Source organism: Corvus brachyrhynchos, unplaced genomic scaffold (genome assembly GCF_000691975.1).
Source record: "Corvus brachyrhynchos isolate BGI_N302 unplaced genomic scaffold, ASM69197v1 scaffold9, whole genome shotgun sequence".
NCBI classification, from domain to species: Eukaryota; Metazoa; Chordata; class Aves; order Passeriformes; family Corvidae; genus Corvus; species Corvus brachyrhynchos.
This window is the reverse complement of record NW_008240037.1, coordinates 3,018,921-3,037,884: the sequence shown is the minus strand read 5'-3', so window position 1 is coordinate 3,037,884 and position 18,964 is coordinate 3,018,921. Positions and strand designations below refer to the sequence as shown.

The 18,964-nt window shown below is 34.4% G+C and overlaps 1 protein-coding gene across 10 annotated transcripts in view; it reads right to left on the bottom strand.

The window, feature by feature from the left end:
• The window catches only part of PPFIA2 (PTPRF interacting protein alpha 2), a 296,329-nt gene that overhangs the window by 86,554 nt on the left and 190,811 nt on the right, over positions 1-18,964 (bottom strand). For 8 of the 10 annotated variants that reach the window (XM_017743915.1, XM_017743908.1, XM_008641118.2 and 5 more), the window contains one exon: positions 12,864-12,938. The exons of the other annotated variants lie outside the window; for them this stretch is intronic. In XM_017743915.1, the coding sequence (XP_017599404.1) occupies positions 12,864-12,938 (75 nt within the window). The remainder of the gene's footprint in view (positions 1-12,863; positions 12,939-18,964) is intronic. 10 annotated transcript variants of the gene reach the window in all.

The following is an 18,964-nucleotide window of genomic DNA, read 5'->3' as shown; positions in this document are numbered from 1 at the left end:
ATTTTATTGCTATTTAGTGGTGACCTTTCTAGAAACTTTACACAATTGAGTCCTTTAAAACCTGTCCTGACATGTCAAGAAAAATACTACTTTATTCAAATAAAAAACTGCAGAAATTATGGGTAATATATATTTTCAACATATTTACATAATGAATTCCCCCTTTTTGAGATTGCTGACCTTTAATTAATATTGCTGTTTAGCTTTCATTGTTACATAGAAATACTAATTAAAGTGAAATCATCCTCATGAGGGAGCCTTGGAGATCAGACATTAGCAGAAAATCAGAGAGTAATGAAAACAAATCTTGTATGTTTGTGAGTAGCTAGTATGCTGGGCTCCAGCCCTCAGTTACACACCTTTTACAGTTTAAGTAAGTCTTTACCTCCTATGCTTCAAATTCTCTCAAAGAAAGCTAACACCTCTTGCTTCTGCAGCTTCTTTCTTGATTATTCTATTTTTACAATCTTGGTGTTGGCACTGCTCTCTGCAATCCTGCTTGTATGGTGGACAGCACATCCAGACTCTGCTTTCATGTTGTGGAAGCACACATAATGAATGACAACACGCAAAAAACGACTGAAAAAGCTCTGAACCTGTGGCAGATTCCTAATTTTAAATGGAAAACGTGAAAATACTAACCCCATGGTCCTTTACTGTGGACAGCCTGTGCTTGTGATAACTATTGATAAGGTCCTAGCTATCAGTGCTTTACTGACACGCCTGTGGAGGTCACTTGTGTTGGTGACAAGGGTGCTGTGGTCCAGGGGCACCGTAGAGCTGTGGCACTCAGCTGGCTGCAGCAGGGGGCTGACCGACCGCAGAGCCTCCTGCACCTGTCTGCACCATCACTGAGCCCTGACTCCATCTGAACTCTAAATGTCTGGGGCAGCAGTCATTTTTGTACTTTAAAAGTAATAACACACTTTAGGCTGGTAATAATGCAGTAGGGTTTATTAGTCTTTGCTTCATTGTAAATTATGGACCAAATTTTTACTGTGTAAATACCTGTCTTGTGCTACTACATGTACTCTAGAGCATGCACCATTTGTTTCTATAGCAGCACTTAGAAAACAGAAGAATTGAAAGCAATGGTGCAGGTGCTGTTATGAAAAATCTGTCAAGATTTTTCAGAGATTACCAGGTGCATTTCAGTACATTTTCTGCAGAAGCCCTTATCTAAGTAAACAAAAATGTAGTACTTTTAATTTGTCACAAAATTTGTATGAAATACAACACAGGGAGAGAACTGTCTTTTTCAGAGACTAGCACAATAGGAAAATAATAACAAACATCAATTACATGGTTGCATTATAGTGTGTATTTGACACCTGCTGACTAATTTCTCTTGCTTTATTTTTTGCTTACCAAGCTCAACAAAACAGTAGTGAAACTACCGTTCTTTCATTATTACTCTAACAAAGACCAGTATTCAAAATCTTCAGAGTTCATTGGTAGGGTCTGATTTCCAGCTTGTCAGAGCTGAGGATGGATTTGGCAGAAACATTATAATGTTCATTCTTTTCAACAATATATGTTATTGAACATGTATACATAGTGTGCATGTATATATTTAATATATATGATAATATATACACAGATATTTGTGCCTCTAGGGCTTTATGTAGTTGCTCTTAGTACATAAAGCATTTACTTGAAATGTACCCCTGTCTAACAAATATAATTCAGTTTGAAAAATCCTGCTCAGTTTGAAAAAGAGTGCTTAGCTATTTGCACTGCAAATCTGTTTTCCTCTTTTGGTTATATCAATATATGTCCCTATGAGTAAAAACCGCCTTCCCCAAATGAAATTTTGTATTCTTTGTCTGCATATTGTCACCTAGAGATTTGAGATTGCTTAGATTTATTTTGACTGGATGCGTCTGTTATGAAAACCACTGTTCTGCATGTATATTCAGTTGTATCACATTTTCCTATACAGTGTATCTGTATTAAAATCACCATCTCTGCTCCTGACTGTAGAAAACATGAAAATATACAACAGATAGATAGGATATGAGAAATATTCAGAAAGAAAATGAACCTTATCCTAGAAATACAATTAAATACTATCAAAGCCATGATCTGCATGTACAAGTGGAAAAAATCCCAACTTAAATTTCATTCCCACTCGGTTGAAATTGAAGCTCAGTAGAGTGAATTACAGTCTGTATTTCAAGTATTAAGCCAAAGGTACCCATTTAATTTTAGTCAAGATCTCAATACTTTTCAATGACATTCTTACTGGTAGTAATTTTTTCCCCAGGTTTCTCCAGTGAAGATCGAGGATATGAGCTCCACTGATACAAATTTTATCAATTTTTTAATTACAAAGGACATTCCTTGTACATGGAACTTCTAAAATAATGCCTTTATCCTAGGATTATTGCAGAATGGAATCTAATATGACTTTTTTTTCTAATATAGTGGAATTATACATATGGTTTCTTTTTTTTTTCTCCTTCTATTTGTATGTAACCACATATTCTACATCATTAAAGGGGTTCAAACCACACTCTCCAGGTGCCAAGTTAAGCACGCAGGCTCATTTTCCATAGATTGAACCAAGTCAAGTCCTCTACAGCTCCTTTTATAATAATTTCACCTATACACTGATGGTGTCCATTAGTATCAATGAAGATTATTTATTATTTACTGATGTTGACATTTCCTAACCCAACCCACAATATCGTTCACATTTTTGAATTCTAAGTAAAATTATTCCTATATTTATTTCTATTACAGGCATATATGATGAGTAGTTGTTTGCACTAAATTAAAAGAAAAAATATGCAAAACATCTTGCTATTTAACCACATTATGAATTTGCAGAATACTCTTAGAGCTGCATGTGCACTGTAGGGTTGAGATGATCCAATCTGAAAACACAAATGACACATTTTCTGGTTCATATGTTAATGGGAATACTGATTAATAAATATAAACATAGTGAAGCTTAAAGTTGATTTTATTGATTGACTCATGTAATAGATTTAAATATTTTATTCAAATTCAGCATGCAAGGTCTATTCATACATTAAAAAATTATTATGGAGAGTAATAAGCATAAAAGATACTATGATCTTGTTATACTATTTAAAATCTGGTTTGAGAGTTAGTAGATGATTTTAACAAATCATTTAATATTTAACATATAAAGAGAAAATTGAATAATCATTCCAAAGACGAACATTGAGGAAATGTTAAAACAATATATTATTCCAGCTGATTAAAAAAAAAGGGTAATCATCAAGATGGAGCTGCAAAAAGATAATTAATGGTAAAGAGTCATTTTGTCTTGCAATCCTTTATTGCGAGCCTAATTCTTGCCATGAAACTATCTTCATCCGCTTGAACATCTCATTTGACAAATGTCAAATGACAAATTACCCCAAAGCTGACACAGACAGAAAGATAAGCAGCTATGCTCTGGGATCTGAATTCATACCTCCAGTGCAGGATAAAATGGCATCCATCTCAAAGTTTATGATTCCCAAAATAACAGATCAAAGAGAAATGATATATTCTTTCTGATGTCTCATGAAAGGCACTCTGTGAATACTGTGAGCAAATTAAACATTAGGTATAAAAATCTTCATGGATATACTTTATACAAGTCATAGTGAGCTCCCCAATGCATGTCAGCTAAGCACACCTTCACCTACATGCTATGTTCTTTACTTTAGCAAGTCAGTGTGTTTAAAGTAAGGCATTTGCTAACGAGACCTTCTGAAATCAAGTCCGGTGAGAGTTGCATTCCATTGATTTGTTAAGCTCCCTAAGTAGATTGCCAAATAGAAGGCATTAAATCCAAACTGGAATTATCCAGGTGTCTAATCTCATGCTGACTATGAACAATCCCTAAACTAACCATATATAAGTAACCTTCCAATTGCATTAATCTCCTGGAGTTTTCAGGTGTGTTGGCAAACAATTGTGAAAAATGCTCAACCACACATCTGGCTCATGTGATCCCTGTGTTTTCTCAGCTTGTATTTCCTTGGCTGCTATGCTATTTCCTCTTTCTCCCTTTTTTCTGCTTTGGGTGCAAATGTGTGGTAAATTAGAAATCCATAAAATCTGTGCTGGAAACACAGAGCTTTCTTATTCTGTAATTCTCTGGAATAAAGGAGATATCAGAAGATCTATTTATCTTCTGTCTCTGAGGCATCTTCTTCAGCTTCACAGAGCTCTGTCATATATTGATATATTTGTTTGCTGCTGTGCAAAAATGTCAGGCACGCTCTGTGATCCCTCTTTACTGATTAATATAAAACACTGTACAGACTCCCAAAATAACTCAAATAACTCAACCTCATGAGATCCAGAAAACTACCCATACATGCTGATTTATTGTAGAGCAGTAGTGTTATTTCATGATGAATACTGTGTCCTACAGTTATTTAGCTGCAGGACCTCATGGGGAACACTGCCACTTCCTTCCTGCCTGCAGACCCAACCTCTCTTCCATTAAGAACCAGGCTTGGAGCTGGGGAGACGGCACATGTACCCAGTATTTAACTCCCACACATGGAGTTAAAATACAGTGAGCGTGATAGAATTCATACAACATACCAGGAACTGTGCAGGGTCCCAGAACAACAATTGTGTGACAGACTGTGCACCTGAATAGATGCCACCTCAGCCATCGGCTGTCAAAAATCAAGTTATGCCATTTAGCCAAGTCTATCTATCAATACTTATGAACCCATTAACTCTATTGGATTGCATCCTACATTTTCTGCTGTAGAAACAGCTAACCAGTCATCCCAGCTGAATTAATCTCTATGCTTTTAGGAGCAAGAATATTCAAAGAGTATCGGATGAGCCTGAGTCCTGTGAGACATTTACAGAGCTCCTATGGTAGCAAAAAGAGTAATTGTTGCTCACCACATCTATTGCACAGGTCACTGTGCTACCTGGGCTTTACAGTAATGCTGTCCATTCGACATCTGTATGAGCAGTGGACACCATGAGACAAATTTATACTCTTAAGTGCTATAGAGCAGGAACCATGTTACAGTATTTTTTTTCTAACAAAATGGCATCCTGGTCCTTTACTGGAGGTCTGTTGGGAGCGTTGTAGTGTGGTAATAATCATAGCAAAAATGTGCAATAGAAGCACTTCAATATGGAAGTGAAGACGGAATATATTGCTACTAAATAAATGACTATATATTTATATTTCTGCAGCAATCTAAATTGCAGTTAAGGTTCATCCACAATTGTTAATGCATAGGAAAATACAATCTCCCCAAAGGCAAAAGTCTGAAGACTTAGGCCACAGGTATTAAAAAAATGAGAATATAACATTTGAAGGGAAGAATAGTATAAGTGTTTGTAATAGAATTTGTAGCTCTATTTCTTATTTTTACATTACAGTAGTAGCACCTAATTTGTTTTCACAATGAGCAACCTATAAAATAAATGCTTTTAAAACACAGACCCACACAAGTGAAAGAATATACTGGATTAGGTATATACTCATTTTGATGAAGATGCTAATTTTATGGAAAGTTTGTGCTTCAAGGTCTAAAGGAAACTGGGAATTTTTAATCTCCAGTCATCATTTATTCAGTAAAACAAGGCATTAAATCACCCAAGTTTCTAATCATTGGGGACTAAGTGTTCATTAAATCAAATATTTCTGTCAGACATAAAAATGAAGTAGATTTGAAGAGATTTGCAAAAAAACATTTCAAATATTGATCTCACTGCTCTTTTAATGTATATTTAAACAATTGCATCATAGCTGCACAGCAGGTTTTGGGAGAAGAGTAAAGAATGTGAAAGTAGCAAGTCACAGTTTGACATTGCTTTTTGCCTTTTGTCATGCTCCCTTAAGCATTATTTTAGTAAAATTAATTTTTTTTCTTTTAATGCAAATAACAGCTTACAGAAGTTTAAGAGTAATTTGTGCATGTTCTTGTTGGTACACAGCAATGTGTCATAGCAAAAAATTGAGAGACTGCAAACAATCTCAGGTTATTTTATGAATAAATTGAGCAGAACAAGACTCTACTCTTCAATGATAAACCTGTGACACTGGGATTTACTCTAGTCACAAATCCTTATATAACAAATCCCATAAAAATTTAACAAGTAAATAAAAAGAAGAAGAACTAATTAGCCATGACACAAGGTTCTGAAAAAAAAATCAAAATTGCAGTGGAGATACTTAGCAGCCAGAATTTTTCATCTCAGTTCAAGAGTCTGAATCCTTCCCTAACAGAAGTAAAACTCTGAAGCAGCTGAATCCATTCATACTTGGGATCTTAGAATAGTTAGAAAATATAACCAGAAATAACAATTGTATTTGTGACATAATATTCAAAAGAATATAAAAATACATAGAAAAAATATATACAAGCTAGCAACTATTCAATATCAAACATTTTATTAAAACTATTAATCAAACTGGCTTTGTTAAGGAATAAAAATCTTCATTCTTCAGCTACATTTTTCCTTAAGTGCTCCATGAACCCGTGAGCACAGACCATGAATCCTGTCTTACAAACTGGTGTCTTCTAAAGAACACATGGGAAGCATTCAACTTAGACAAAATGACAGTGCAAAATGAGAACATGACATCAGTATTTTAGGATTTATGACAGGTGATTGCATACTAAATGGAGGGGAAAAAGAACACAGCATTTCAGGATGCCTTTTGAAAACACTCTAAGACATTTAGGAAGCAACACATTTCTGCTCTGCAAAACCATTTCAGTGAAGAAGACCAAAGCTGGTGAACATATTTAATAGACATTTCTGCATTGCACACACTACACTGTGGTAAATACATAAATAGGCTTAAGTCACTATGATTTTTGTACAAAAATACTGTTATCTGCAAAATCATTATCTGCTTTCATGGTAGAAAATATATGTTTTTTAGTTGCCAAAGTATGAAGATTTTTCTCTGTGGTAGAAGATTATGGAAGTTGTACTAAGAAACCACTCTTGCAAATGCAGTAGTAATGTTCACCTCAAATATGTCAATATTTGTCAATAGAAATTATTGTTCGTCAGTTGCTATCTGGAAAATGTGTTGAATTTTAGACCTATTCTGCTCTGTATTTTAGTGAAACATGAAATTAGTGAAAAAAAGAGATGTGAATGCAAAATCAGTCCTGCTGCCCTGAATATCCACAAAGGATTTTAGTGGGTTTTTTTTCTCCTCTGAGAACTCAGATTAGAATTAATTGAGGACAAAATGAAATAGTTATGGCAACTTAACTGACTGTTTCTCGTGCTTAGTTCTTTCTCACTTTGTAAAAAAATTAGGCAATGAAGGATATGGTGCTGCTGTATTTTCAACCTCTTCAGTTGCCATGCTACACATACTAATTCCAATGTGCAGAGAAATAAATGAACGCTGTAAAGCATGTAGTATAAGAAATACCCATCGAAAAAAAAAAAATCATCATTTTGCATCACTGCCACATTTAAAACTTAAGGGCAACAATAACTTTCTGCAGGGGTAACATTTAACTAGATGACTACGGTTAAAGACAGAATAAAAAGCAATTATGTATAGCATCTAAAAATTACATTTGAAATCAAGATATTTTTAATTATGTGCAACTTTGCAGAAAAGATATATTTTGCTACATGTACACAGACATTTAAAATTAAAGTTCAGACCACAAAGAATATCTCTTTAGAGTCAGACCTCTGCAAATCTATAGCTTAAAAAGACATTTAAAAAAATTAACATGTAGGGGAGAGTTCAGAAAGCAGTAACTTGCAGTGGCATGATTCTGAGAAAATATGGTGAAAGGAGATACTATAGAGGAAGGGTGTTTCAGATTCTTTGCAAAAAAGTGTATGTCTCAAGTCACCAGAAATAGATATAAGTCATCTGCCTGGCCTTCAGAAAAACAAAGTCCCTGAATTCCACCCAGTTTCATCCAAAGTTTGGATATCTATAATTTCTGAATTCTGGATTGATGAAATTTTGTGTAAATTATATGTTCAACAAATGCACATGCTATTTTTCCCAGCAAACCAGTCTTTTTACAAAACTTCTACTTCAAAAATCACTTTGAACTGTATTTACACAGCAAGCCTAAGGCCAACAAGAAACCCCTGTAAAAAAGATGCCTTAACCTAACTGTAAATGAAGAAGCTAGGCATACAAATATGCAACCATGGGTAAAAATGACATGCCACATTTAGCTAAGATTTCACTTTGAAATACATATATATATTAAATACTATAGAATATTTCATTAGCAGTTATGATACCACAGTCATGTCTGCAGCATCCCTCATGGTTAGAGTCAAAACTTTCCTCAGCTGTAACAAGTTTTACTACATTTTTTTACTGTTTTCTTGACTTGCCCTGAATAGCAGAAGTTTGGCAATTAACATGGTATTTGGAAGTTCTTTGCCGAATAAGTGGATACATTTTCTGCTGTCTCTGGTATGGAACATAAGGAATCAGAAATTGCAAACCACCCTCTCTTTTCAGTGATGAGTGCTTTCATAAATGCTATAAAATTAACATTAGGGCACCGTAATGAATAAACTAACCCACTGTCAGGAAGAAACCCACTGCCTAAACAGGAGAACATAATGAGTTACATGAAACAGTGAGCTATGATCGAAAACTCCTGCAAGATCTCTGAGAGCTCCAGGAGTTAAATTTAGCCTCAAAGTCAAGTAAACCTCTGCAGAAGCAATTGTAACAAAAAGGCTTTAAAAGGAAGCTTGAGTGTTTTAAAATATAATCTATGTGTCAGAGATTATAGGCATTTGGAAACAGCATTGGCAATTGGAACAAATGCTGAGGAAAAGCGTACGGTAGTACAGTGATATATGTAGTCAAACCAGTTGTTTCTCTAATTTAATATTCTACAGTCCCAATGTTTACCAGGTTCCTAAAGAGTATCTTTGAGGTAATAAATGTAAGTAAAGCTGTATTTTTCATGCCACAGTTTCTACTGTGGAAAGATGAGGAAAGATGGAAAAACCAGTGTATTAACCAGAAAGAAAATAGGGTTTTGGAATGCCACTTATCATATGATTCTTATTAACACAAAAGGATGTTGCAAGGGATCGATAATTGTTTAAAATGAACAGGAGAAAATTTATGTGCAAATTAAACGCAGCCATTAAAAAAATAATGATTCCATTATAGTATTAACTATGTATAAAACATGATTTTACAAAAAAACCTTGGAAAAAACTTTAAAGGTTTTTTTGTTTTTTGGAACTATTTGTTGAAGGCTCTGGGAAACAGGGAAATCTGTTAATGGAAACTGCAATAGTTGCCATTTAACACTGCACATTGCTGCAGAAATGGATTTAAAAGTGTCACTAAAAGGGTCATGGTCTATAATCTATATGTTCTTGAACTGTGAAAGCTGCTAGCACTTGGGTTTCTGGGAATACATGGCATTAATGACTAACCTCAGCGTGTTGTTTGCATGTGTGTAGTTTAGCATACTTTTAACAAAGATTCACATTTGTAATGGTAATAAGAGTATTTCTAAAGCTGTGGAACAAAAGTCGTTATCTTGTCAGTATTTTCAACATTAAAGTTAAATCCCATTAAGATCATGAATCACAAAACTGAAGATAAACCCACATCCCACTTCTCTTGCCAATGAGACTCATCTCAAATTAGTATGTAAAAAGGAATCTAGTTAGCAGATTGTTGTTCAGCTTTGCAAATATTCATACACTCACTGAAAAACATCACATTTCCCTTGAAGAACACTATTATACCACTGAGCTTTGTTATTGGATGTCTCACTTGCATCTTGTCTAATTGCTAACTGCAAATTATAACCCTCAGCAATAAAATGATTTGAAGAGACCATGGGTTACATCGAAGAAGATGAGAACCAGCATAATTTTAAAAGCACCCAAGGGGTAAGCAAATGTAGCTATGTTTTACAGTAATTTTAATTAAAAACAGGAGGTAAATTTCTCAAAAAAATTGTTAACAGTATCTTCTATTCATCTTACCTACAACAGACATAATGAACAGGACATCTACCAGTTGTGAACTAGTAATGGTCTTGAGTGTAAGCAGAAATGAAAAAAAAAATGCAGGATGAACATGGAATTTTATTACTGTAGACAGTTACCTTGCCCTTGTCTGCACAAAAACTCACTAACAGCAATTCAGTTTGCTGCTATGTACAATGGCCCCTTCCAACAGTCACTAATCAGCTGCAGCAAAATAAAATATAGTCAAATAACCTTTTCCCCAGGAAAACATATATTTAAAGAATTTTTAATCCACTCTTTAATAAAATATAAGCTTTAATAAAATATAAGCAATTTTATTTTCCATAAGATGAAAACCCTTCTCTGTTATCCTTGTGTAACTACATGTAAACATTAGCTACACAAGCTGAGTTCCTCCAACAGGTCCAAATGTCCATCTGAATTGCTCTGGAGTTTAGAGTCAAGGTGTGTTTCTATTGCCTATCCAATATTAAATGCTTTTTAAGACTGTGTTAGCACCTAGAGCTGAAATCAGTTCTGCCATTTACAGATGATTTCACTCCCTTTGTTATGTCTGTAATATGCCACAAAGCCTGTTAAATGAGAGTTTAGTTACCACCTAATGGTGGAAAGCTACAGTTCTCTCCCAATTTTTTTTATTTTACTTTTTTATTTTTATTTCCAATAAATTTCTGCAGTTTCTCACTGTTGCTGTGTCAGAGCCACAGCCACAAGCTTTCAGAGAGAGGTGATATCTTAACATATACATTTCTACTGCTTTTTATCTGATACTTCTCATATACCGAAACATAATTTGTTAAATCAGGGAACCAATTTACTGTTATCAGTTTATGTTTAGATATAGTCCTGAATATAGTACACTCTATAGAGTGTAAGTATAAGACTCTTAGAATGAGAAAATGGATATTAAAGAAAATATTAATTTTCCTGGGAGAACAGACACTGAGACAGGAATACAGAAATTACTGAAAACCATCTATTCAATTCCCCTAGAAACTTAGCCCATTTATTTTCATATATAATACAATAATTTTTTAAAGTGTTTTATTGCCTGTGTATTCACTGTGGAATTTAGCATAAAACTAGACTTAAATACTACAGTGTTCTAATTAATTTTGTCTTACTCAAATAACTAATTGTGTGAAAATTATCTGAACTCTTGCTCAAATGCATAACTGTTTGAAAATAATCCACTTGTTCTCTTCAACATCTCTTCCAATTTCACTCTTTTTTCATTATTATTTAAATGAATTTCAGCTTCAAAAGTCCCTCAAAGGAAACTGGAACAATATTCAGATTGTGTTATTGGTTATGTTATGCTTCATTGATTCAGTGTCCTTCTATATGTCTTTAGTGTCACGTAGACACAAACTTGGTATAATGTTTCTAACGATTTGGGGCAAGAAAAGGTATGGAAGTCCTATTTCAATTTAATTTCATTGTGCATGCTTTTATTCCTTACTGTCAAAAAAAGTTTCACTAAATTTTTAAAATTCCAAATAGCAAGGCAATGCTCTAAAGACCTGATCCTATGCCCAGTGAAGTGAACTTAGATTTAATTGGATCATGAGCAGGAGGGACTGGAGGAGTGCGATGCATCTCATTGGTTTGACTGACCAAAAGGACTGCTTGCTATTTAACAAACACTAGTGCAAATAACAGATTACACAGCAGTGTAACTAGATAATTTGAACACAACTTTTCTGGATCCTTCTGAAAGAAGAATCTTATTTTTGAGCAGATGAAGTGCATTTACTTCAGAGAGCAAAGGGATGAATCAAAATAGCACATTAATAGGTTTATATTTTATCATACTTATAAAAAATGAAGTACTAATATCTCAATTGAAGATCCTGTTTTTAAGAAGTAACTTTAAGAAAGTACCTTTTCCAGTTTAAATTAGTAAAAAAATACTTTAGGAGTATTTTTCACATTCTACTTTACATTGTCACACATTATTCTGAATTATGGGTATTCTACTTTTCAAGAATTATTTGGTAGCATTTGAGATGGTCTGTGGCTTCTTTCAATTGCTGTTTTAAGCCTGAATAAAATGACATCAGAAAATGGCCATAACCCAAAATAGTTTTAATCCAACTTGCTTATCTGGCTTATTTTTAATTGTGTTAAAAGCACACGTCAGGTGGATTCAGAACATGATGGAAATAGTAAAGTGACCAGAAGACTTCATTTTTTAAAGTTTGTGGCCTCAAAATCACCTTTCCAGGGTGCAGAATTCCTTTCTATATGTGTGTAGTGTACAGCTGTTTGTTCAATACAACAACATGTTTTGCTGTTCACCCTTTCAAACAAAACAGAACAGTCTGCAAAGAGGAAAAAATCTCCTGTCCAAGTTCACAATAGTTACATGGCACCACAGTACACCATGATACACTGCAGTTATAAGGGAAGAGACAAACCTACATTTCATGGTCATCCATAATCCTTCCTTCATCAATGTTAACATTTATATAATGAGTATATATACGTGTGTGTGTGTTTTACTTATAGTAAAAAGGAAATTCAGGTTATTGAATTGTTTATAGTATCTGACATATTTGTTGGTTCACTCCTTTTGCAAGTCCAGTAAGAAATGTGGGAATCTGTCACTAGCTCTTGGATTTTAGCTTGCTCACAAGGGAAGAGAAGAAGGGAATAAAGAACTAAACAGAAGGTTGTATTAATCTTACAACCACCTTAAACAAACCTCACTGAGAAGCTTACTCATAATGTAATTTTTTCTTTGGTTTTGTTTTGTTTTGTTTGTTTGTTTGTTTTATTGGGTTTTTTTTCTGACAGTTTTGAGGAAAGTGACAGGGAATACATGGGACAGAGTATTAGAGAGATTTAACCTCAAAAGGGGAGAAAGTGTTTTATGTTACCTCCTGGTTAGCAGCAGCTAGTTCTTCTTCCAGTGCAGAGACTCTTTCTAAAGAAACCCTCAGTCGTTCCCTTACCTAGAAGAAAAATCAAAATATGTGCAGTAACGTAATTTCTATTAGTCTTTAAAGATTATATAATCTGCCATATGCTCTACTGTATGCCCTGCCACTCCATTTGCAGGCATGTGTGTTGAACCCTTTCATGAGACATACTGTGTAGTAAACATTTAAACCTAACTACAGGAAAACTTAACCCATTAAAAGAGGTGTCAAACTTTAAATGCCACACTGCTGTTCCACAGTCTGCCTCTAATTTTATAGAATACACAGCAAACGAAAATATTTAAGACCACATTTGGCATAAAAATAAAACTTTCAGAAACATCTTTTACAAAGGATAAGGAAAAAAACATTTGCAGATGTTTTAAGTTCACTCCGTGGAAGATAACTAAACTGTTTATAGTAACTGAATGCAATAAATTCATTGAAAAATAACTTTCAGCATTGCCTTCAGGCACATATACTAGAGATTTTTATATCATCATGCATTTGTTTCAGTTTTGCAAAAAGTCATAAACAATGTACACTCTTGTAAGTGGAAAGTTCCTCTGTGTTTTCACCATTTTCATCAATAACCTCTTCTGTTCTAAGGACTATTATGATCTCAATTATTATTACTACTAGTATTTTAATTGTCGCTAAATATTGATCATTAATAGTTAATACTAGCTTAATACTAAATATGTCTGAAGACATATTCATAGCTGATTTGAGTGCTCTGCCTCATTGTCAGCTCATGTAGCTCATGTAACCTAAGCTGGCAATGCAGTTACAGTCTCCCAGTACAATCAAAGGCAAATCAGACCTGAAGTGACCTCCAGGGCGGTGTGTGACTCTCTCTCCTGACTGTTCAGGGACCCTCTGAAGCTACATAACTTCACTAGGCACCTCACAAGAAACAACTTTATAACCTGGCTAATCAATCAACACTTAAGGTGTACTTCTTTTCATGATCCAGCTACACCACAGCAATGCTGCTCCAGCTGCTGATCCATGGATGTTTAAGGCTATTAGCAATGTTTGTAGGGTAAGGTAGCATACTCTATTAGACCAAGGGATGTAGCTGGAAAACAAAGCAAAACAAAATCAGTCTTTCATGCACAAAGCAACATAACATGTTTTCATTGCTTTCACATCCTTGACAAATACAGGAGATCCCTAAAACGGTTTTATATGTCTTAACACTTTAGTATTTTTTCTGGTGACAGCTCTTAGTCTAATAAATAATACATTTCCTTACATACTTCATTTTCCTTTACTACTGATAGAAGTGAGATTTTGCTAACAGATTCACTATATCCCAAGAATGAATTAGATTTTAGTAGATGAAAATTATTTAGCAAAACTAAAACATAGCATATTCACTTGACTTTAAAAGTGACTAAATTTAAAGATGAAATACATATTCAGGAAATGAACACTTAAAAATAAAACTATTCAGCCTTTCTAACAAATGCAACTACTGCATAGTTTCTTATGCAGTACTTTGAGGCTTTTGTTCCTTTTTACATACTTTATTAAACACAACCAGTGAGGGGCGTAGAGAAGCCCAATTTCAACCTCTCTAATCACTATGGGAGCTGGTAGAGAGAAACTTCTTAAGGAAAATATCAGATTAGATAAAAAAAACGCGGAAAAATTACAATCATGTTTCTGGCTTCAATCTCTTTGGCTGTAAGCGCTGCTTTGGGACAGGATGATTGAGAGAAAATTCACAAGCAGGCAGTTGTAAAAAGTCAAAATGAAATACAATGAGTTGGCAACTTGAAATTTTTTCTGAAACATCTATGTATTCAAGCCCAAGTGTTTTATAAAGGAGCATGTATTTTAAAAAATACGTTATAATATGTCTAACACTGACATTCACTTTGAAGGGTGTTAGAATTTGCAAACCAACTAGGCCACATTACTGAGGATGTCACAGCTCTAAGAGAAGCTGGAACAAGAAGAATGATCCTTAAACTTTACACACTCTGGCACTGTAGAACTGAATCCTAGTGGGTTTTATACAGCCATTTTAGAGCTTGAAAACAACCCTCCCTGTAAACAACAGACAGCTCCAGAGACATGATTTTTATATGGCACTTCAGCAAAACTAGGTAGAGAATTAACATTTCTATTCTGACTATCAAGCTGTTATATTCAAATACATTTATTTTCATTCTTGGCCTATTGTCAGTGACGACATTGAACAGTACCAGTGTAACACCGAGCAACAGTTGGAAGCTGTTTCCTTTGTCCTGCCTTGCCTTACCTTACCTCACCTCCCTTCCACGTACACAGTTAATACACTGCCTTTTTTTATAATGACTTAACCAAAATTGCAGTCTGATGGCTCTTATTTGTTCTCTGAATCTAGCAGTTGCTAAAGGAACTGAAACCAACTCTGCCTTGGCACAGAAAATATATTTTTTCCTTTCATCTGACCAGTGAACAACAAATTCAGATTCGCATTTGCCACAGTGACATTGGAAATGTTGCAACTAATTCTTCATTTTCAAACATAAATAACAGCTATTAAAATTGAGAGAAATCTTTGATTCTATTAGAAAAATAATAAAGAATTACATCCGCACTCCAATCAGAAGGAGAAATCTGCTCTGCTTTACAATCCAGAAGCACTAACTTTATTTCTCATTTTACATTTCTTTCTCAGTCATACACAAATGTATTGCAAAGGATTTTTTATTGGATTCCCTCTTCAAATTTATGTTTAGAGCAAAAAAAATCCGGAAAGAGTATTATTCCAGATCACTATCTTGTTAAAGAAAAAGGAACTGGAACAAATGCCAACTATTTTTATCCGACAATTTTTTTTTTTTTTTAATATGATGAATACAAATTCATGATTAGTATATTATACTGTTTTCTGTTTTCTGGAAGTGACAGCAAGTGATTAACTATAGTTCATAAGAATTATCTTAGTGAGATCATGTGTATCACTTCAGAAGTTACACTGCTTAAATTTCATATGATTCTTCAATGTATTTGTATTTTCTTGGGCACATGATAGAGCTTTACTAAAAAAAGGTTTCACCAAGTAAGACTAATCAGATGTCAACTGATCTAACAGAAATGCTATCATACGCAATTTTAAAGGACAAATACCTGGAGAATAGAAGGCTCTGGGGAGAACTTCCAGTTTCTAAAAGGGCTTACAAGAGAGCTGAAGAGGGACTTTTTACAAGGGCAGGTAGTGACAGAACAAGGTGCAATGGATTCAAACTGAAAGAGGACAGATTTAGATTAGATATTGGGAAGAAATTATTTACTGTGAAGGTGGTGAGATACTGGAAGAGGTTGCCCAGATAAGCTGTGAATGCCCCATCCCTGAAAGTGCTCAAGGCCAGTTTGGATGGGGCCTAGAGCAACATGGTCCAGTGAATGGTGTCCCTAACACGGCAGTGAGTTCAAACTAGGTGATTTTTAATTATTTCTTTCAGTCAAAACGGTTTTGTGATTTTATGATTGTAGTGTCACAGACACAGCAGAAAAGGGTTGCTCTCTCCATGCTAGAGGGTGTATCCAACATATGCCCAGATGACTGGGTATTCTTCTGGCTTTTAAATGCAACCACATTATCTTTAAATGTAACATAGTCAATGTCATGTTAGCACTGCTGTCAGTGCAAAATATCACCCATCTTTCTCTGTCTCCTAGCAACAGCTTCCCACTTTTTTGCTTGCTGTCAAATTTTTTCTTCATTCTCTTCAGATCTGCAGCCCATAAAGAGCTTTTAAAGAAACCACTTGCACACTAGGATTTAATCACTTTTTTCCATGAGCAGTCTATTGAATAAAAGTTCTCCTTGTTACCTTTTAATAAATAAAAAGATAGTGACAATGATGACACGAATAGGCTAATTTTATTTGCAAGAATATTAAGTATACTTTTCTGCCATTAATTAATCTTAAGAGAACCAGTGGGGTTTTGATTCTTAGCTAAGACAGTAACATCCGGTAGCTGCTTTCCACTGGGAAGATCAACTGGACATTTTTCTCATAACACTGACCAAAAAACTGGGTTTGGAGAAGTTGCTTCAGTTTCTTCCTTCCAAATGCACATTTTAAATGTTGAACCCAAAATAGAAAAAATGTCTGCAGAACAACAAACATGTTTGGACAGATATTAGAAGTTAACTATAATTATAGAATGGCACGAGTAAGGTAATAATTTTTCTGTCTTTTGTTCTTCCTGAATTGCATATAGGGACAATGTACTTCCTGACCTACTCTATACTAAATGTCTATTCTAACCATGAAGTTAACATGAGGTTCTGTTTTTTATTCAGTTGTAATGATTTCTAGGAAATATTGTCATCGCTTGCTCTTTTATAAACAATTCCATGTATATTCATATATAGTATCACAAAATATTTCATAGTGCTGTCTTACATTAGTTCCACAACTTTTCATTGCATGAAAAAAAACGCAACAAAGAAAGATATCAGCTACTTAGCAGTGGTAAGAGAAGTATTTGAGAACTGTAGCATTAAGAAGGACAGGGTGAATAACTGAAGGGAGGTTTTCACTTTACGAATACTGCTGCGAATTTCAACTGACTTGTGCAATAGCAAAGGCCATAAGAAATGTTAAGTCAGAATTTCACATTGGTCCTACTCCCAATCACTCCTTTCTAGTGTTTAAAACTTCACATTTTTTTTAACAATGCTTGTTGTTTGTGAGATATAACCTAACCTTATACTTAGGTATAACAGTTGCTGAATTTAACTTCTGATATGCTGAAAATGTAAAATTGCTAGCAGAACTGCCCATGTGCTTTTTTATTGTATTTCTGAAAATGTTAGAATAATTAGATATACAAAATTTTTTTGAAAGTATGTATAGTTTCTGTCAAATTACATTTCTAAATAATAATAATGATAATAATAATAATAATAATAAATATGGTTAGTGTGGTACCAATTTCATTTGCTGTGACACAGCTTATCCAAGAAGACATAATGAAATTTCTCTGAGGGACACATAAAATGGTGAATATTTCTAAACTAAATTCAGTCTTTGATTATCCTCATGCCCTAAAGCGAAAATTCTCCCAAAATACACTAAAACTGCAAAAATAGTCTGTAAAGACTTTTGTTTGGCGCTGCTAAGATCTCATAAAAATAATGGGGTAAGACTAAAAGCATATTCTTACTACTGCCTACTTACTAGGAGGTACCTACTGGGTTCAGCCAAACAGGACTGTCTCTCACACAGGAAGGTCATGACAAGCTTTCATTCTCCAGAGTTGGGGTATGGGGATAATGAGACGGATGCTGAAGGAGCTGTCAGACACTGAAATAACTGCAATGATAGCCATGTTTTCTCAGAATAATGCAATCACAGCTGTGATCTCTCTGTGGTGATCTATCTTTTGGACAAAAGGTAAAAGCAAAGCCCAGGTTTCACGTAATATATAGAAAGCCAATAGGCTTTGAAAAAGGTTAAGGTATCATTCCAGATTCTTTCCATACTTAAGTAGGCCTGCCTAGAAATGGATATATTTTATTTCTCACTTTCCAATCTGTTAGTAGGTTTCATTGCATTTTGTTATAGTAATGAGGATGGTTTTGTAGTTTTTGTACTGTGCATGTAGCAATCCTTTCATGATCAGTCAAGTTTTGTGGCAGAGCTTGTTACCCTTCAGGATGTTTTAGTGTAGGAAGTGAAAACATGAAAGAAAATTTGCATTTAGGAAGAATTTTAATATTTTCTTCATATTTTTGTTAGTTTAAAGGGCAAAAATTTTATGAAAATATTTTGTTATGCTTTTCCAAGAATGTAACAGCTACATTAATAGTTTCAGTGTCAAAATTTTTTTGTGAAGAAAAAAATTAAAGTTTTCATTATTCATTTGCAAAGAATCATGATACATTTCCAGTGCACTTTTGACAGTTTTTATTACTCTTTATCCATTAACCTACTTCAGCTTTGTGTGCATTTTCTGATTTATTTTGCTGTGACATCAGTGTATCATATATCATGGTTTTTTGCCTCAGTTTTACTGTGAGGTTCTGCCTGCAGGCCTCCCTGAGCACA